The sequence below is a fragment of the Rissa tridactyla genome, chromosome 9, assembly GCF_028500815.1.
Source record: "Rissa tridactyla isolate bRisTri1 chromosome 9, bRisTri1.patW.cur.20221130, whole genome shotgun sequence".
NCBI classification, from domain to species: Eukaryota; Metazoa; Chordata; class Aves; order Charadriiformes; family Laridae; genus Rissa; species Rissa tridactyla.
This window is the reverse complement of record NC_071474.1, coordinates 33,306,591-33,328,509: the sequence shown is the minus strand read 5'-3', so window position 1 is coordinate 33,328,509 and position 21,919 is coordinate 33,306,591. Positions and strand designations below refer to the sequence as shown.

General features: G+C 37.4%; 1 protein-coding gene across 3 annotated transcripts in view; it reads left to right on the top strand.

Moving 5' to 3' along the window:
• DACH2 (dachshund family transcription factor 2) overlaps positions 1-21,919 on the top strand; it is a 303,620-nt gene that overhangs the window by 153,513 nt on the left and 128,188 nt on the right. For all 3 annotated transcript variants that reach the window (XM_054214014.1, XM_054214012.1, XM_054214011.1), the window contains exon 2: positions 838-953. In XM_054214014.1, the coding sequence (XP_054069989.1) occupies positions 838-953 (116 nt within the window). The remainder of the gene's footprint in view (positions 1-837; positions 954-21,919) is intronic.

Sequence of the window (21,919 nt, the reverse complement as noted above, 5' to 3'; positions counted from 1 at the left end):
ATCTTAAGGCAGCACAACTGTTAGTTTTCTGTGGTGCAGGTGTGTGACATAGACTTTGGTGCAGTTACTGCCGAGACCCCTCTCCACTAGCCACCTGTAAGGTCATGGAAGCCCTGGATAATGGAAGAGCTTGACTACTGTATGGGTAGTAAAGGTACATGTAGGATGTGCCTTCTGCAAAGCAGCCTGGTCAGCCAGGTTGAGATGCCTGGTCAGCCCTGAGCTGGTTCATAGTGGTGGCTGCAAGCAGCATGGCTGTATTCATCCAGCACAGGGTCTGAGCTAATAAATTCTGATGCACCCAATCTGAACAGCTGTGGAGTCCCTCTAGTTGTTGCATCGTTAATCCACAACCCCTGTAAACCATGGCTTGTGAGGCGAGTAGTGCATCGAGTTGCATTTTCAAGACTTTACACATGAATTACACATTCACGGGAATTTCTTGAGCTCAATTTTGCAGGCAGGAATATTAAGAAAAAGATATTATATAGTGAAGTAGTGGTACAATAGGGCTAGAAATATGGATTGCTTTCTTTCTGGTCTTGTGCTGCAGATTGAAAAAAAACCTCTTAGCTTTCTAGTAATTTATGTAACTATAAACTCATGATTGTGTTAACTATAGGTGCTGTTTGACAGTTTATTGTTCATTTATTTGAAACCTGTACAATTCTTGTATGTGTAATCAACTTATTTTTCTTTTTTCCTAGGCAAGAGGATTTCTAATATATTTATGTATATCACTGATGGTTCCTATATTTTATACAAATCAATACCATGTGTAGTAAGCAAATATTTCACAAAGAAAATGCGTTTTCATTTATCCTCTTATTTCATCAGCTCACGACCAGGAAGACCCCCCAAGCGTTCACTAGGAGTTGCGATACAAGAAAATGCACGTCTTCTGCCCCATGGAGTTCCAGGCCTCTTATCACCAGGACTTATCTCTCCGACAGGTAATAAAATCCATCAGATGATCAGCCTCATCTCTTCATACTGCACAGCAGTTAAAATAAACTAATATTGATCTAACTGCCTTGTCCTTCAGGGCTTTTTCAAGCTTTACCAGAGGTTACATTATTGGATTTTTTGAGTGTTCATGAAAACTCTGTTTTGTTGCTGCAGTGACTGAAATCTAATGGATTTGTAATTTAGTTCTTTATTAATTGTAATTTCCTTACAGGAAATTCCATTAAATGTGTTATTTTAGTTAAAGGTAAAAAAAAAAAACTGAGAAAATGAACTATTGTCTCAGAGCCCTGTAGCATGCATTTCTTCCTTTCAAATGCATGTGTATTTTAGTTCTCATGGGATATGAACAGCGTGGCTAATGCGTATTGTATTGTAACATCATTAATGTATGCTGGGAAGATAGAGAAATGCTTGTAGGAATTATAAAAGAAACACTTGAAAAGCAGATAAGTCCGCGTTGCCACAGTGGATTGGACTTCAATAATCTGCATTCAGTATCATAGTATGAAAAAACTAGCATGAAAAAATGTGAGATTATAAACAAGCCCTAAACATAATTCAATGCATAGTATTTCATTTCACTTCATTAATTTATTAATAGAGTTTAAATTAAATCTTGACTTATTCTGATGAGTGTTTTAATTTTTTATTAATTGCTGTGTGCTAAAGGTAAGTTTATTTTTGTAATAAAGCTATATTAAGAGACTATATTCATAAAAGTAATTGTTTAACTGTTCAACAGGCTTAGCAGTTTTAGGTTTACTGTCAAAGTCTAGTCTAAATATATTGTATCCCCATAAATTTAGTGAAGTGTTTAGCAGAATATAAAGTCATAGAACATCTTACAGAAAAAGCAGAATTAAAAAAAAAATACTGATAGGAGTATAGTCACTTCTGTCTTGATCTTGCAGATTACTCTGCTTGCAGAACCTGTTGAGCTGCAACTGTGTGCCTCAGTGGTTCTCAGTGTTCAGGGGAGTAACAAAGCTGAGATCTTTAATTTCTCCTACAACTCCAAATGTCATGAGGACTTCACAGTGAACCAATAACCTTTATCACTGTGGCAGTGCGAATGAACGTTCTTAAGCAATAGTCACAGAAACCTTAACTCAAGGAGTTAATAAAATATGAAAGCATTTTGCTAGAGCCAGGTGCCACAGTTGAGCTAGTGCAACTTCATGTGCTGTTCACGTACGTAGTAGGGATCAAAACCTGGGTCTTCATTCTTATTAGCAGTTTATAAATGAGGGGTTTTTTAGTTATCTCTGTCACGTTCTCAGCTCAGGAATTTCATGGATTTGGTGGTGTTTATGTTATTACCAATAGACAGGAAAGCACAAGAGCCACCTTGCATTGATTAATGTCTTGTCAGAAATCCAGAATATTCCATATTGCTTTTCCACCCTTTGTGTGTTTGCAAATAGGATGTCAAATTATGCAGACTGCTATATTGCTTTATATTAGGAAATATTTTAGGATGCAGTGTGCTGAGTATGCCCAGTAAAATAGTATCATAGACATACGCTGTGTGTCTCAGATATTTTGATTATCAGAGTTTGAGTAAAAAAAAATTAAGTTGAATTTCTAGACTGTTGTAAGTTGTTTGGAGTCTGAAGTGATGAGTGGTATACACCCCACTTTATCTAACATGTGGAGGGTTGCATGAGAAGATTGGCCCTGGGGGGCTGTCTTTCACCTGAGGCTGGACGCTTTCGTGACCTTGGGAGCTGCCTATGAAAACTTCTGCATGACCAAGCACCAAAAGTCACAGACAGTGTGCCTCAAGCAGCTGAAAGGGAGTTTTGCAAGCATCTTGTAGGCGGGAGAAAATGCCTGTTTCCAGAGCATCGCAGCGTTGTTGAGTGCCCTGGACAAGACAGGTCCCCACAAACGAAGCAGCCCTGCCGCCAACCCGCAGCAGGGCAGCTTCGTACTGGTTGCCTCTGCAGGCTTGTCACTCAGGAATCAGAGCTCCTGAAGTTTTCGAGTTGTTTTATCTTGTTCGTAAAGAAAGAACAGTGTAAAAGTTGGGGGAATTGCTGAGTAAGGAAAGGTGCCAAAAGAGCCACTTGTAAACTCAATGGGGAGTTGGGCTGTTGTAAACTTGATGGAGCATCCGGGATATGAAGCCTCCATTAGCTTTATTTATACCTGTTTACGCTTAATTACTGACTGCTTTGCTCTGGTTGCCTTCAACACTTTTGCAATTGGATTCTTTCCTTTTGGCTGAACTAAGAACAAAATGTGTTTTAACAGTTCTCACAGAAGAGAGTTTTTTCTTCCAGACTTCCAAGTGCTGGATAATAGACTGGGATAAAAGTTGCAAGGGTATTAACCAGTTGTCTACTGGCTAAGTTTTAATTTGGTTATTTGTGTTCTCACCTGCATATAATTTGCTTTGGCTCTGACAGTTTTGGCCCACAGAATTTGTATGTAAAATTGAATCTGTTTCCTGTACCTTGCTGCCCCCAGCTCAGTGACCTGCCAGCTTGGCGGAGACTTTCTGCAGGGAGCACTGTCTGCTCCCAGGCGGTGTTTCAGGTGGCTGTGAGAGGGGAGCAGGACCTGGGATGGGGCCGAGACTCGGGAGAGTTCGCAGCACGGTAGGGCTGGATCCATCCCTTCCAGTAGTGCGGATGCTGATATGGAGGCAAGAACAACTCTTTCGTCTTGGTGACTTCTTTGGTTACCTGCTGCCTCTAACTGCAGTCTAATTGCCCATAGCATTTCTTTTGAGTGTCTTCTAGTCCACTTCTTGATAATCTCTCTGTCTGATTTTGCCCATTCTTCCGACAGCACAGATATGCAGGTGGTTATGTTAATCTGCCTACATTGTTCTAAAAAAAATAAAATATCACACTCACTCTTCTTATGCGGCTACCTCATTTTCTAATGTGTCCAACTTAGCATCTGAGTTGTTTTCTTCTTCAGATAAGCTCATTTTAGTAACAGACTCCACATCAGCAAATGCAGCCCGATTCATCCATCCATTGCATTTTTCAGTTTTATCTCCTCTTTCAGTCTTCTGTCAAGTTAAAGTGAAGGAGTTTGTGTCCAGGCTTGCTGTTGGTTAGATGGATAGGTCTCAAGAAGTTGCTGTTCTGGCTGCAGACCTCACAGGTCTGTCTGTAGAGGGTATTACATAGTGATGATTAGTAACTTTCTGCAGACTTGAGTGAGCCATCTGTGTTTCCACTCCTTGAAATGTGCTGTTATTTTCATCACCCATTTGGTTTGTGTCAGCTCAGTTTACGTGGTCATTTTCACATAATAAACAGGTAGTTAAATTAGGAATACTGCATTTCCCAGTGCAGAGTGTAATTTTTTTACCTCTTGGCAAAGTGGACTGCAGCTACTCTTACACGTAAGTAATTTGTGAAGGAACCGTAAGTGAAGCCTTGACTTTTAAAAATATTTGTAGGTACCTTCCACATTTGGGGAATGGGAACATATGAGAGTTATGATGAGACTAGACCAGCAGGGTGGTTAAAACTGCTGTGACTGAGAAAGATGAGGTGGTGTGTCTGGGATGCATGCCACCGGGAAGGGCTTGTGTAAACAGCACAATAACCATGCCCAAACTTCATCCTTCAAGAGCTGATATTTAAGTACTGTCCATTTCACGTTAACTTACAAGAAAGTGTTTTTCTTCTTGTGTTCATGTAAGAAATGTGGAAATCAGCGTGGTGCCCTTGCCTGCTGTGAGGGGAAAGGAAAAGTCTTGTATGTCACAGAGGGATGGTCATCAAAGGCTCGGTTCTTCAAACAATGCAGTGTGATGAAGTGACATTAACAAGAAAAAGGCTTTATCTCCTATTAATGTACAAGTCTTTGTCATCAGTGTATCTTAACAAGGCAGTTGGGACTTATTTATGGAATAGATTTTCAAGGCAGTTTTAGGGTCTGAACCAGTAGTGTGCTGTGTGGAGAGAAGCTGAAATACATTACATGATTTAAGCCAGTAGTTCAGAAAACTGTTGATATGGAATGAAGCTGAAAGAATAGTGTGTCTTTTGATAGTTAACCATGTCAACTTCAATCCTCCTACCTTTCATTTAGGTCATCCCTAAAAAAGGTTAGAAAACCATTATAGGAAGTCTTCATTGCAATTTTTCTCTATTCAATTTGTAGAATGGCTAGTATTTCAATAAAACCTTTTTGGAGCTGCTCCATCTTGTTTTCAAGGTATTAGAGAAGGTGTCTTATGAAGAAAATCATCCTGCCACTAGAACTTTGTTAGATCGTGGTACAGGGCACAAACCTGCTTTCTGGGACAATTTTTTTTTTCAAGTGGTAGGATGGACATCTCTCTGACTGCATGTGTGCTGGGAATCCCGTAGCTGAATCTGATGGGGTAGCACCTTCTAGCAGAAGGTCTGGTGAGACTGGGTGCCAGGAAGATGGATGCAAGCCTGTTTAAAACATTTGTGTTGCCATTTTATATTTCTGTGGTTTAGTGTCTGGAGCTGTGGGCAGCCTGGTAGGCCTGATACGGTGTGCGTTGGCAGGGTATGCACAGTATAGGTCAGCGCAGATTGCAATGAGGACGTAGGGCTGAGGGCTGCTAAGTGCTCAGTGTGGGAGATGACAGGAAGCCTGGCTGATGGACAATTGTGTGTTAGAAAAGGAAAACGAGGAATTTTCAAATGGATACTTGACTTTGGTGGCCTTTGCTGGATGGGAGGCGGGAGGATTCAGAATTTCAGAGGTTTGGCAGAAGTTCACCCCCAGTTGATTGTTTCCCTACCAGGTAAAACTTTGTGGTGTGTACTGTGTGGAGTGACAGTGGCTGGTGCTGCCACAAGCAGGCAGGATGGCCGAGGCCCTCCCTGGTGTTAATACCTCCTGATTAAATCCACTGCTAGCACCTATCATCAAGTCTCTCCTGTTTTCTTACATTGGTCCGCCCAGGTGACAGAAGCAAACCACTTGTGTTTCCAAATATATAAGATAAACTGCTATTTTCACTATCAGCTAAATTAGTTCCACTCCCTTGAAGCGATCCTTTTTTATTTCATTATCAGACAGTTAAAATAGTCACTGTCTCATCATCTGTTCGTCTAGAGTTTTTAAGAATGGAATAATTAAAATACTTACCTGTTTGAACAGATATGAATACTTTATTATAGTTTTGTCTTATAGTTAAGAGATGCTGCTGTGAACTGAGTAGTTCAATGTAAATAATATTTTAGTGAAATTAATATTATAATAGCTATACCAAGTCACATCATTGTAGGACTCAAATAAATAGAGTAGCTCACAGGACTATGGTAACTTCATGGATTACTTCAATTCAGCAGTGATAGCAGCAGCCACTTAGTCTTTCTGTGGAAAAGAGAGTATAAACCAGTATTTGCTGCAGTCTTTAGGTACTTTAATTTGGTATATCCTTTTTAGAAAAATAAATGAGACTACAGGCTTTCAAGGTTTTTGGTATGCAGTTGCTGCTTACCAAGGTGGGCACGCAGTCAGCCAGCATAGCTCTGCTGATGTGCAGAGCTGCTGGTGGGAACTCCCTGGTGCCATCAACCCCATGGATCATCATCTTATTTCCATCGGAGACTGCTGCTACTCCAGTGCCCACCAACCTCTCCAGCTGAGGAACTGTAAGATGTGCTCAGGGTCAGAAGAGCAGAGCCATAGGAGCAGCAAGGACATTCTCTTGCGGAGGGGTGCAGTGGGGCTGGAGGCAGCAAATGTGCTCCACGTGTAGCGTTGGCGCAGGGACTGGGATTGCCAAAACCAGGCTCTAAAGGTTTTCCTCTCTGTGTTGTAAAGCCTGCTTCCAAGAAAGAGCTGTTATTTGAAGAATAAGCATTCACTCAGGGTCACTTTACAGAACATCTTTTGACTGATTTCACCTCTTAGGGTGTTTGATGTAGGGCCACTGTGACTGGCAGCTGCTGGCAGGAGTCCTGAAGCCTCCGAGAGCAGCAGATGATTGTAACATTAAGGGAACTCTTCCCTTTCTCAGCACACTTAACTGAACATTTTTGTATGTTTACATTCTATTTTTGTGGCTCATTTCACTGTTTATGATTACCCTTTTTTTTTTCCAGTTGTCATAGATGTCATTTTAAAGTTCCATTTATAATGAGAAACATATGCATGACTTTGTCATTGTTGGCATTACCTGGCTTGGTAGAAATTATTATTTTTAATCAAAGGCAAACATACTGATTAAGGATGCCACAACACTCCTCTGCCTATGGGGAACGTTAACAGTTTATAAATTGTTCTTGGTGACAATTCGGTAGTGAATTACTTTGATATATATGGCTAATAAATTAATATGATTAAGTTAATGAGTAGTACAAGTGTTGCCAAACTCCAATCGTCAGGCTTTTAATGCTGCTCCACATTTGCAGCTCTAGCTTCCCCCTGTGGTGAGAGGATCAGTGCTACCTACGCACTGTCATTGTGATAAATGGCATATCCCACAGTGCCCTGCACTCCATCTGGTGTGTCCCCCAAATGAGAAATATTTTATACAAATCACACACTCAGAAGCTCAAAGGACTGTAGAAAGATCTATTTTTTCAAACAATAATAAAAATGCATACATCTCTTTAGCAACTCTTCATTTTTACTGTCATAATGAATGCATATAGCTTTGGGAAATGAAAGCTCATGTGAGTAACATAGGAAAGTTATCCACTACACAGTAAAGCTGACAAATAAGTTACATGCTCAGTCTTTATTTTATCATCAAATGTTCTTAGATAAAAAATGGTGTTAGAACATCTATTTAACTGGATTTTAAAATTAAAGACCATGTATGCCGCATGATTGAGTACCACCCCATCTCATGCCAGCAAATTTCTGTGCTGAAGGGAGTATGAATTTGAGTGAATGAGGAATGCAGGATCATATCATTACTCTTTAAAATACAGCCATTCAGTAGAGTTCTGATAATCTAAAACCTATACTTGGTGACTGTGAGTCACTCGCTTCCTCTCTTTCCTTCTTTCTTTTAATATTATCTTTCTTTAGGGATCCATTTTTAGTGTCTGCTTTATCTGGGTGGGACATTATATTTTTGACAAATGAATAGTTAAAGCTGTTGAGAATGTATGGAATGGTTAACCTTGTTGTAAATTTAATTTACACATAGCCTTGGCTGCTAAATATTGTCCGAGAAGGGTGAAACTCAATAATATACTTCCATTTTTAAGCATTTGTACAATTTTTTTAAAAAAATGATCCTGCTGAGTTTCTACATCTTTTGAGGTGACAAAGTTCAACTGAAGTGGTCACACTGAGAGAATTAAGACTGCATTGTCTTGACACTTTGGGCAGATCTGCGCTGAATTTATCTTGATTTGCAGATGGAAGGGAACCATTAGAAAAAGTTGGCCCAAGTATCACAGAGTTAATAAAATGAGGAAGTTTTCCTGTCTGATTTTATAATCTGTGACATTCTTTCCTACCAGGTTTTCTGTTAGCCTGATGTCTGAAGGCATTGAGGTCTATGATGATCATAATACCTGTCTGCTTTTCTCTGTTGCATCTTTAACCGACTATGAAACTGTTTTGGCTTTTTAAAGTCATCATTAAGAAACATCTTAAAGTCATCTTAAAGTACTGAGAGGTGTGAAACATTTATCTTCAACACTCGCTGTTTTCTGGAGGACTGTTTTAGCAATAACAGCATAACGTTATTGTAATTGAATAGTTCTTGTTAGGTTTTATTTTCCTTTACAGTAGCATAATTAAGTTGAACAATTAGTTATGAGCCTGAAATGTTTTCCATTTGGTACCTTTAAGCAGTGTCACAACAAGTATATTTAAATGCCTTAAGAATGTTTGTGTAAGAATTCCAGACTGGCTGCATATAGTACAGTCTTGCATTTTAATATAGGAAGCTGTGTTTTGGATTCACTGAAGTTTTATTGTCATTGAAGAATTTTTACATTCACGCCAATGGAGAATGGCTTATTGATTTAGCTGGTTACAAGGCTCATCAAATGCACTGTAGGATGATGATCTTCTGGTAAGCAAATCGAGGATCTTCAGATTCTGGACTGTTACCTTGGGTGACATAAGGCCTGTTCATGAGTCTCTGTTTTAAAAGAAGCGTATTTTATGCTAAAACCAGAAATTGGAATATTATGGCATACAGCACCAGAGACAAGGAGTGTACATCCTCACTGATACTTCTACTCTGCTTTAGATTTATCCAGCAGTATTTCAGAAGACCGGTTAAGCTCAAAACACCTGCACACACTTAAATTTTTATTGCTGTGACTTTGAGAGGTAATGTTCTATAACAGTTTAAATAGATATAATTGTAACTGGCTAATACATCTGTGGTTGCAGAAAAATGTTGATCCATCGTCTGTTTGCAATGCTAAAATTTACAGCATTTACATAAATAATATTATCTTAAAATGCAGCATTCGGATCTCTATTAGATTTGAGTAGCGTGGTTTCCTGAAGGAACACTTCGTAAGGATGTATTTTGGCAAAATTCTTGGTATAACAACACTGCTACAAATTGTTCAGAAAAAATAGAGAATAAATCTCACTGGATTAAAAAGTGTGTACTATACTTAAATCCATGTATTTCCACAGTTACAGTTTTGGTCAGGTATTAAGTGCTTTTAATGGAATTTAACAGCTGTTGTGCTTCAGTCCTTGTCATACAGACCTGTAGAGTGAAATATGCAAGTGAAATACTTAAGTATGTTTTTAAGATTAGGCAAACAAATAACCCCATTGATTTGGATTGGATTACTTAGTAGCAAAACACTTGTTTAAGCAAACTACTATAGTGTTTTGCAGAGGGGAGAGCTTGGTACGCTGAAAGCAAGAGGGCAAATATGTTCAAACTAGGCAAAGAATGCTGTGTGTGATCAGGAAGGGACAATTTGAGTTTAGGTAAAGTAGTGAAAAACTGCCCTGGTAATCTGTGAGAGAAGATTTTCTCATATTTTTTATTCATATGCAGAAAATTGGGAGAAGCAAGTTTAGCAATGAAGGCTACCTCTCTGTCCTTTCTGGAGAAGCTGCTTGTATAGCTGATCTCCCCAGGAGCAGACCTTTGCTACGTAGAAAGTACAGCAGCTGTAGTTGGTGTTTCCTCCTGCACAAAAAGAATGTGCTCTTCTTTTGCCCCTTCCCCAGTAATGAAACATGATGCCAAGCGCTGGCAACAAATTAGGATTCATGATGAAAAGGAAGCATATCTTACTGAGCATATTGAAGAGGTGCACGTTTTTATTTTGAAGCTAGCATAACTAAAATAGATTTCATTGTCTGATCATTCTCATTAAGTGACTGGGACCATATTAAGATTTCACTGGAAATGTATTTATATAGTATAAAATATTTTATCACAGTCAACATTAATTGGTGTAAAGAAAAACGAGCCGACTTAATGAGTATAGTATACACCATCCTTTTGCTGAAGAGAGAGACCTCTTCAGTTTGCAGAGAGGCATGCTGATAGCAACTGGCATTGCTGCTACTGCATTGTACCTATTTTAAAGATAAATGTAGGATCACATGTCTGGAGAATTCAGTCTAGAAACTGAATTCATCCTGAAAATCCTTTGCAAAGAAAAATAATTCCTAGAGCTACCAATCTCCTGTGACTTGAATATGAAAAGCTTTATTTCAGAAAGAGAAGCATTTTATATAATACATGCCTGAATGTAAATGACAGACATTTTATTAGGAAAGGAAAGCCTTTATTAAAATATAACGATCTACATTGTTTTTATGTAATCTAATGAATTACAGTAAAAGCCTGAGAAATGAGCTGGAAAAGGTAGAGTACTCTCCCATGAAAGCGAGCTATGATAACCTCTTTGTAATTCTTTAACATGTTGAAAGAGTATTTCTACACAGATTTATTAAATTAAGCAAGGTCACCTTTTCATTTTATTAACAGATTTAGTTTGCCAGATCATGGACTTTGATTCTGGAAAATGTGGATGAATCATGCAGAAACATATGTCAAGTAGAAAATTGGTTATAAAATGTTAAATCATTTTGATACACATCATATCTTTGTTTTTACCATTGCACAATTGTAAAAAAAAAAAATAAAATGCTTAATTACTGTTTTTCACATTTGCATATTGATTGGATGTGCTTAATAATAATGATATTTCTAAGTGGATTATCTCTCCTGACGGGGCACTCTCATTATTCCAATCTAATATTTGCATAAAGGGAAGAAAATATTCTTTTCAATAGTAATGCAAAATTCTGTTCTTTTGACATGCAGTATACAATCATCACTCTGAAAGGTTAGCTATAAATAATAACCAGTGAAACTGGTCATATGCTTAAAGATGAGCACATATATTGCATTTATCTGTCTGCCCCCAGTTCGGCAAAGCAGGAATAAAACTGACATCATGTCATGCAAGTTATTCATACACATTCCCAAATCTCTGCATGTATATTATAGTCTTTTTATATAATATATGTATGAGTAGGGAAATTATATTTAAAGCATGTTACATTTATTTAACACAAAATCTTACTGTAATTGTTTTTAAAGAATTTCATAGTAATTTCTAATTAAGACAGAAAATGTCATTTATATTTCCAGTCTCTTGCAATTAGTTTTTTTCTGCATTTGCATCTGTCACCTCTTTTGTCTAACTAAAAGTAACGCACCAGAACTGATAGAACATTCCATCAGTAGCTCCAAACTTTATGTAAATAAAGGGGTTAATGGAATAGATTATTGTAATATTGCATATATGGCCTCAAATGAAAATACACTAATGTACAGATGTAGCTAACTCTGACTATCGTTAACAGCTCAGTAATTCTGCACACATATGCAGAAAACACTGTTCTTGCTACTCACGGCACGCAGGCGCGGTGCAGCAGTGTGCAGTTGACTTGGCCCTGGCAATCGCAGAGCAGGTGACTTGATTACACTGAAATCAGGCAGAAAATGTCCTCTTCTGGCCACTCGAGTGAATCAGTCAAATTATCGAGTGGCAAAACTAATTCTATGCCTTGGGCCATCAGAGCTGCCACTTCCTATACGTCAAGCCTTCACTTGGTGTGAAATTGTTTTTTATTTTATTCTCTTTCATTTATTATGCTTATTTCAGCTAATCCACTTAAGTGAATGTGAATTACTCAGTATACTAAAGCTGTTTCAGATGTGTAGCTTTCTCATGCTTTAGTGGTGAAATATGAGGACTGCTCTCCTTCCAGGGGACTCCAGACTGCTAAGACCTGAACAGTTAAAACAGTATTTCAGTTTTCCAGATGAGAACTTGAATGAGGAGAATAGTTTGAATATGATTTCAACTACCTAAAAGTGCATATGGTTGAGCTTTCTTTTAAAAGCAGATATAATTCAGATGGGTCACATTTTTAAGAACTAGAAAAATATCTGCAATGAGTTGTAGGCTATTAGGTACCAGTTAATTTGAAAGAGTTTGATGGAACAAATATTCCTGTGGAAAGCATTGAATGTTGTTTTCAACATTAAAAAATTGCCTTAAATTCTGGCAGAAACAAAGATGAGATCTGCTTAAAGCACTCATACAGGTGATATACCGTAGGCAATACTTGGGTATGTAATTCTGTCCAAATGGCAATCCTTCATTTGACTGTGCCCTCTGGTACACAGCATTAACGTTTTCCAGTAAAAGGAGCAAAACATATGGAGTCTTTCATTTCAAGCGAAGAAAAACCAAAAAGAATAATGAGAATAAAAAGTAAAATGCCTGTGGTGATGGGCAAGGGATGTTACAGGGATGTTACTCTGCTGCAGCAGAGTGTATCAGAATAGGAGAACAAAAGTAGCCAGAAGGCACCTCCCATAGGCATCTAAATATAGGTTTCCTATATGTATAAGTTCAAAAATATGTAGATATACACGTCGCATACGCTAAAACAAATAAGCACGATTCAGGAGAAACCAGATATATTGTTTTAACTGATATTCACACAGTGCTTTGAGCTGACATGCATCTTGGGCAGACGAGGGGACTCGAAGGCTGGAAGGAAGTAAGCAGAGCCTCAAAAGTTAAAAGGATCATACTGTGATTAAGACGGATGCATTGCTGACAATGTCAGAGCAACAGCTGCTAAATCTAGGAGGCACTTGAAAGAGTCTCTCTATTCTGTTATATATGGAAGTCAATAGGTTATTTGGGCTGAGAATACCCTGTTATTCAAATTCAGCTGACCCAGAAAGCCATGCCATCTTTCAATGGCAATTCAGAGGGCTTTGCCATTTAGATAGTGGTTTTGGTATTTCCCAGTACAAAATTGTTCTGGGTAGTCTTGTATGACATATGGATATATTGATCTCAATTTTTTGTCCCCAAAAATGTATTAGATTAGTCTGTATTAGGCTTCAGAAGGTTATTTTGTGTTTGCAGCTGGGTTAGATTGCTGAAAACTTGTCACCAGAATCCCTTTTTCCAACCTTTTAAACGTCAAGGAAATGTACCATAAATTGTTTTGGCCTTCCTGTTTTGGAAGTCCTTCATTAAAATTTTTAATTACCGATAATATTTCTTCATAGCAGTTTATCAGTCCTATGTATTAGCTAAGCATGAGTAACCTGATCTGGTTGAGAATTTTTAGTCATTGATGGAAAGTTTTCACTGTATATTGTGCATAGGGAAATATCCTGAGAATAGGTTTTTTGCCTGTTGATATGGACATGTCCTTCCCTTTCTGATATGTCTCTCCATTTTTCATTGCATCATATTACTCTGCCTTTCCTCTTTATTTTTTTGCCCTTGACTTTTATGTCTACACTACAATTTGTGTTGACCTTGAGGTTGCCCTCAATTAGCTGATCCATTTCGGTATCATGGCCCACACCAAAATCCTCCACGATGTGCTTCTGATTTGAAAAGCAGAGCCGTCCTAGAAACTGGTCTGTGACCATTTTTCTTTTCCTTTCAAGTTAGTGTTTATTTCCAGGCAATAAAGAGAAGGAGAGATACAAAAGAGATAGAAATCAGAAGCCATAAATCATAGGGTTGCTTCTGGTAGGTTTCCTGTGCTCATGCCTGCAGTGTCTGTGCCACCTGCAAAAGTAGAAGGATTAGGAAAGGTTTGTATGAGAGAAATAAATCTTATCCCTGAAAGTTCAACAAACCTCTCAGGATCCAAAGGATGGCTGCCAGGGATCAAGATCAGGAATCTGATGAATAACAGTCAGACAGCAGGTTAGTCTGGCCCCATGTTAGTCTGTACCCTAAGTAGTAGGAGGGTTTTAAGAGTGGCCGGACTGCAGTACAATTGGGGTTCTTTGCTGTTGATGACAGAAGCCCCAAGGCTCTGCTTGTATGTCTCCTCCTATGCCTACACTTGGCTGCATGCTATGCCCTGGTATGGAAAGCCAGTGTTGGCCAGTCTTCTTTAGCTGTCCCCATTCTGTATTGGAATTTGCTCTCTGGACAAAGTTCTGTACTGACAGTAACAAATCTTGCTATCTAATGGCTAGGTGGGGAGTGGTTTTGGCTTGTGAGTAGACAGAGATGAGGGTAGTTTGTGTTATCATAAAAGATAAGGTACGATCAAAGGATGATCTTTGGTCTTCTTGGCTACTTTCTGTTCTCTTTTACCTTTCTTCTGTCATTCATCTGGTATTTTTCTGCTTTTCAGATTCTGAACTATGGAGCAGCAATGGTCCGAAAGTGTATTTGTGTAACATCTGTCTAGAACTTCTGTGCTGATACAGTAAAAATAACAATGAGATCGAAGTAGTTTCCTATGTAGTAAAATAGTGCTTAGTTTTATGATTTGCTACCTGTGTGTTTTTAAAGGTTAAGGTGATGAGCCACTACGTTAATTGAGGAACTATGGTAGTGAGCTAGTTTTTTCTGTTGTCCTGTTTTCCAGCTCAAGAAGATCATATTGGTCTTTAAAAGAATGGGTGGACTGTGACATCTAATGTTATCACTCACGTGTCACGTGTATTTTTGCTAGATGACAGGCAGTAATATAACTCCAATACTTGTATCTTCTGCATCATCAAGATTCTGTTTTTATACATCTCCTTGAAGTAACAAATGGAAATTCTGCAATGGATTTTGTGGGATGTCATTCAGTTGGAATTGGAAGGACAGTTGTATGATTTTTCACAAATATCAGCTAAGGGGCTATAAGCATCTCTTTTAAAAAGTTTTCAAGAAACAATACATTGTTTCAGCCACATCTTAATTTTTTCATTTTTTTTTCATCTTTTATGTAGGCTCTATATTTTATTTTATAAAATAAAACAAGTTGCTTTTGGTATGTCTAAAACCAATTATCAAGATTAGATCATTTAAATATACTAGGTTTTGAGCTGTGCTTTTGTAGCAAAATTCCTTCAATGGGAGGTTGAAATAAAATATAAATAACTTCCTCTTAGTTTTTATGTTAAATACCAGGTTAAAAATTAAACTTTTTTCTGAAGTGAAAGATGCATGCAGTGCTGGTTAATCTTGGTTTAACTGTGACTCTGAAGATGCATGAATTAAACTGATAAGATACAGTAGGTTGATATTGATATTGTCAGTCCAGACTTCTAAGCATGTCAGTAGTCCATGTTTGTCTGTTTCTACGCATTTACAAGAAATGGCATGATATGTGCTAGTCCTAGATCATTTTTTCTCTAGCACTTAGATAGCATTCCCCTGCGTAAATTGAAGTTTTAGTAAAACTGGATTTCTAGTGTCAATATTTGTGATTATGCTTTTACTTTCTGTCTCACTTGGAAAAATGTCAAATTCCAGATTACCTTTGCAGCTAAATAGACTAGATGAGGACATTTCATAAAGACATAACATTTTGCATTATTTCTATTAAGGGGAATTCAGGGACTTGTGGCAACTTTGTTAGGAAAAGTACTTGGGATGACAGTAGTTACTAAGGATATTACAGAGCTGGTCATACCCTGATTTTTAGAAGGCTTTCAGTAAAAGCTGTCCTTCCTGAGACATGGGTTGGTGTTTTGCTGGTGGCTAGACATGGACAGAGCGTGGAGGTGGGCTGTGATGGCTGGAGCAAGGACTTGATGCGTGGTCTAATTTGTTAGTTCATGTTGTCTCCTCTTTTATATGACATCCTGTGAGAAGGGGACCCTTCGTGTGAAGGTACGCTGCAGTGTCTTATTTTCTATATTTCTTTTTCATTTTTTGCTGAGAATTTTATTGGCAAGAATTAGCTATGTAATGTATGCATTAATCAGATTAATTTCTGATTTTTCCTTTTGATAGGAATGTCTTGTTTTCTTAATTTGAGGCATTCATTCTGATCTCTGGTGAACAATATTTATAAGCAAAAGGGAATTGAAATACCTTCCCCGGGTTAGTTTTAATTTTGCTTAATGGATGAAGGAGGATGAAAGGCACCCTCGTCCCCAGGGTTCTTTAACATCAGAACTTGAGCCTAATTAAGGGATTGAGATCTTTTTTCATATAAATTGTTTTAAGAACTGATAAATGTTTAAGGTACCTTCTAGATGAAGGTGCATGGCTCCTGGCATGAGAATGGTCTGGGATCATCTCAGGACCTCCTGGTGTTCAGTCCCCATTGTGACATGTTGCTGTATGTTTGGGTTCTGAATATCAGATGTCTTTCTTCTTGCTTACACTCCTCTAACATGGTGCCAACAGTTGGATTATACCACGTGGGGAGTGAGGATTAGTTGATTAGTCAATATATATGAAATATTTAGTTGATGGTAAATGTATATAGTACAGTGAGGCTATGATTATTAGTCACGTCTTTAAGAAAATCTTGCACTCAATTTCGAGGTATTCTGCCTCCATAAGAATAGTGAGAGCAGACTTGTACGTTGAAATTGTAGAAAGCTACCGTAGATTAATTAAAGTCACAGTCCCTCAACATTTGTATTCTATTTGGGATGTCACTTCCAGTAAGCGTTTTAAAAATGTAGTGGTGCAAATGAAAAAGTTTCAGCAAATATTAAATGTAACAATGAAGACTTTTGTTCCTCGTTAAACCATTTCTTGATGTTTCCTGATAGATTTTCATCTAAACACTTGCTAATCCCAGAGCTCTGACGGGCAAGGCCTGCTGAATTAGGCCAACCACTGCTACAAATAGCTACTGCACATGAAACAGTAATCATTGCTTTCCAGTCTATTATTAGATTAACTTCATAGGGATTGCTTTTTTCTCCTGTGAGTTGATGCATAAATGACATGCTTTACCCTCCAATAAATCTAACAGCAGAGTGGCTATGACATGATGTTCATACCCCTTAGTCCCATGACAGATTATTTTTGATTGCTGCAGAAGTTTACAGCAGCTTGAAACCATTAGAATTTAAAGGCATCATTGAAATTTTACAGCGTACCTGACTCAGACACAACAGGGCTAGTACTGAGCTAAGTTTGTGGCGTATTGGCTCCACATTGTGATTACCTGTCACAGGGAGTCTTACTTAGTTATACTGATCCCCAGCTGTCCGTTCAGAGGAGGTAAACAGTCTTCCCAGTCTCTCCTTGGAGAATGTACACTTCTGTGCATAATGTTTCTGTGCTTGAAACTTTCACCAGGAGACAGCTGTAACAGTTGAACACATGTGGAGACCATGTTATGCACACAGTACTTCATATACTTGTATGGATGAATATACTGGAAAACATTTGAACCTTTGTTGCTTGTTAACCTTTTTAAAGATTTTTATATTGCTGATGGTTGCTTTTTTTCCCCCACTTGGCAATAAATAGAAGTTTGTATTGTTAAAGGCTGAAATTCAGTTTTAGTAGCATATATGTGCTTTTAATAGTCGTCTTTTTTTCCAGATCTAAGAACTTTGTTTTTTCATGATGAAACCCAGATAAAGTTTGCAAAGCTCAAGACTCTTCAAATCCAAGGTGTTTACGACTATTCGTGTGTCATGTGAATGAATGACTGTATTAGGCTCTGGTTCTAAACTGTGTTTACTTGTTGTTTCATACAGCTGTCTAAAATTTGCTGCTTTTAGGCGTAAGAATCACAACTATAAAATTTCTGTCTAACTTAATTGGAAGATACACATTGATTTCCATTGATTTGTATGTGTGTTTGTACATACCTAAGTAGCATTGTATCAAACGGAGATCTGTAGATTTCCTTAAGTCTCTCAATAGATTTCTATTCTGTGCAGTTCCTAAAAAAAAAAAAAAAAAAAAAAAAAAAAAATATTTAAAACTTTAAGTCTTTTTCATCTAACAGCTTTGGTTTTTTATTCTGGACAATGATTGAACCTGCTTGTGTTCTTAACTTCTGTCCTATAATAGGTATGTCAAGCAGATTCAGGTCGATGAATGTGGTATCAAGTAGAGAGTTAATCTTAACACAGATCTACTGTAGTCTGACAGTTTTATATTTGACAAATACTCTTTTTAAGGAACGGCACCATGGAGAATAAAATGCAAAGACAGTATATATGATACCTATTGTTGATAGATAGATATGAAATTCTCCAAAGAAAGCTTTAAGGTATTTGCTCTAATTAAGCTGCCCTTTTTTCTTAAAGAACGGAACAAAACAGATGTTTAATAGTTAACATGGATTGAGTCCCCTAGTAAGTTGTTTTTAGAAATGGGTTCCCAGTTCCACATAACTGTGGTCACAGGCTAGCTTTTTCTGAGTACTCTTTAGCATAACTCTCCTTTTGTGTTTCAGAGAGAAGATAGAACAGGAAGTGACAGACATTTTTTTGTGGAATTTTTAAGGTCTATAGTTTCATATATCAGTGTACTTATATAATAATCTTTTTGGAAATAGGACTGATTTTATTAGGGTAAAATATATATGCCTTGAGAGGAGAATAATTAAAAAAAATATTGAAAAGGCATTTGGAATTTCCAAATGCAAACTTTCATTACAGAACCTCAAGCATTAAAAGCTATGCTCCTTAAGTCAGGGAAGAGAATTGATACTTTCTGTACCCAAGCACGTATTAAATTTAGTCTTATTAGAACATCTTGAAATTTGAATTCAGGTATTTACAGTGCTCTTGATCAGGGTTTGTCTCTTGTCTCTGTGATACAGTTTACTTGCATATTTGAATACCTGAGCTGCCTAACGTAAGTCTAGTTGTCGTTGGTCTGCACACTTGTTACAGCGGTCTAGACAAGGCTGAGTGGTTTTTGTGTTGCTGTGCTCCCCTATAATGTCTGCAGGAAGGGACCTCTTTTCTGTCTCTCAGTATGGGTATTTCTACCTATTTTGTGATCGTTAGTTTTATAAATGATGATGAATTTACAATCAGTTAAGGTCTGTCTTACAAAACCTTCTGGAGATGAAATAAAAGGTGTTGACAATATGGGGAACCATACAATTTCAGAATTAGGCCATTTTTCTTCTGACCTGAGAGAGTCAAAACTCAAGGGAACTGAGGATTAATCCATTGTTTATATCTATACGTAACCTTGCAACATGTGGATTAAATCTTCTCTGCACCTGTAGTATAACATTTTCCTCATGCTACAGAATAATACCTTAACTAAAACCACAGCAACTTTCTAATGACTTCAAAGAAATGAAAAAACACATTCAGGTTGAAAGCATTTTATTGTTTGTAATTTTTAGCATAGTGTGTACTAAATGTAATAACTGATGAGTTTAGTAGAATAATCTCTATTACCATATGCAAGAAACATGCTTCATAAGTTATATATATCTTTAAGAACTGTTAACTTTTATAGAATTTGCTGCAACAAATCATTCTGGGAATGCTGTAAACTTGTGTTTTCAATTGAGGTTCCAGCATTTGGTTGAAGTATCTTCTGTACTTCTATCGTCTCATAATTTCCTTCAGAGAAAAGAGAGAACAGTCTGCGTGTTGGGTGGAGGATGAGGGAATGCTAATTGAAACCATGTAATAAAAAGGTAATTTAGCAAAACTATTAGTTTTTGGTTTTTTACTATTTTAAGCCTATTATTTTTAAAATTACTTCTGTATTAAAAAGGCTGTAAAACTACACTGAATGTCAGCACATTGCATCGTAATTCTCATTTTCCTTTGCATGAATAGTAAAATCTTTATAAATTGAAAACTAAAATTAATTGAATAAACTTCAGTGGAACATTTTTATGTTTCTATTTGAATTAAAAAAGGATATTGTAGACTTTTGCAAGAACATTAAATGGTTTCTAACATTGACCACACCTCGAACACAGTACAGGAAAAAAGTGCTGATGGAGAGAAGCAAAAACCAAGAACAACTGTTAATTAGCGTTATATGATTTACAGCTATGTTTACTGCTGTAATATAGTTGCCCCTATCTGTTGCTACATCATAGTTCTTCAACCGGTAAAAAAACATTATCGGCCGCTGCTTTTTCAGCCTTACAGCCAGTAAGTTGCACCGGTTCAGCATGAGGCCTACCTGGAGAAATGGACTACAGGCCTGACTCAGATAACTTAGTTTTGCCAGGTCACTTTTAAGCCAAGTTGTTCCTCCAAACCCCTCACAAGGAGGGACTTTGTATTACATTGGTAATACAGAGGAGTTGGCAACCGGGAAAAGTAGTGGCAAGACTGGAGCAAGAGAGCAGAGGGCTACTGCTGTACATGTAGTGGCTGCTGGCACTCCCAGCTTTAGGCAAATAATTGTAGGGTGTGATCTATCTGGCTAAGAAACTGAATGAGAAAAGAGAATCTGTAGGTTAAAGTGAATCACAAATGGAATTGGTTGTTCATGGTTTGGTGGTGTGGTTTGCGTTTGTTGTTGTTGTTGTTGTAAAAAGCTAGTTCTTACTTTGGGGTGTAATAATAATGTGCAACTGTGCTGGCATGTGCATTGCAGGGGGGGGCTGTGCTGTAATCCTGGGTGTCAAGAGAGGTGAACATCCCACTTGCAGAAAGAGGTAGATTCTGCTCACTTGTTAGGGTTTTGTGGTATCTCTTACACTGCAGTAATAAATTCTTGTTGTTATACACAGTGGGCTTTACAGCAGGAGTTGAGGTGGAACTGGGCTGTGACAAATAGTCACTGGAAACCAGAGTGGAAGGCAGAATGCAGAATATGAACAACTTCTCTGCATCTCTGAAGGGTACCAAATGCTTCTTGAAACAGGAAGAGTGCTGTTTGGGTTTGTTTTTTTTTTTTCCCAGTCCCTCGTCTGGAAGTGGTGTTACCGGCAATTTCTGAGCCAATACTATGGCTTAAATATTATTTACTACTTCTGCTGTATCTTGATTGTCAATGGATGGCAAACTCTAAAAGTGCCTCCTTTTTTCCAACGTTGAATACAGCTACAATCCATTTGGTATAATAGAAATCACAAATTAACCCAGATATGTTAATTAGAGGACATACAAATCAAAGATGTTACCTTTCAGTCATTGTTTCTAATGGTTGAAAAATGTTGTGATAAAGTGTTAATCATGTTCTGTTATCCTATAACATCCAGAAGTTTTATGATTTTTCGGGAAATCTAACATCAATTTAAAAGTATAAACGATTAGCAACAAATGTAGAAGATGGCATTTAGTAAAACTAAGATACTAATACATAAACAATGTATTTTGATAGGAGTTTGTTAATATAAATAGAACAACCATTTATAGCAAAACCCTGTTATTATTAATGACAGTGAATTAAAAAAGTATTAGAATTCATTAAAACTGATTCCTGACATTCTTGGTCTGAAGATTTACTCTCAGCAAGGCCTAGAATGGATTAGTGCCAATTTCTTAAAGCATTAAAAAGATTTCTGAACCCATAGGTAAAAGGTTTCTGTTAGCAAATCTTATATTAAACCATATTACAAGATACAAATTGGGAAATTACTATCTAAACTTTTTATTTCCTGTTGATGTTTATCGTATTCTGTAAATCAATACACATATATATTTAAAGTTAAGGAATAATTGATGCTGATGAATTCCTTTTGCATCACTGTGTGATGCTTTAAACAGCTTTTCCATGCAGTTATATTTTGAAATGATGCTGAGGCTTTTGAAACAGTTTAAGTAGTTTACTGCATGTTTACACCTGTG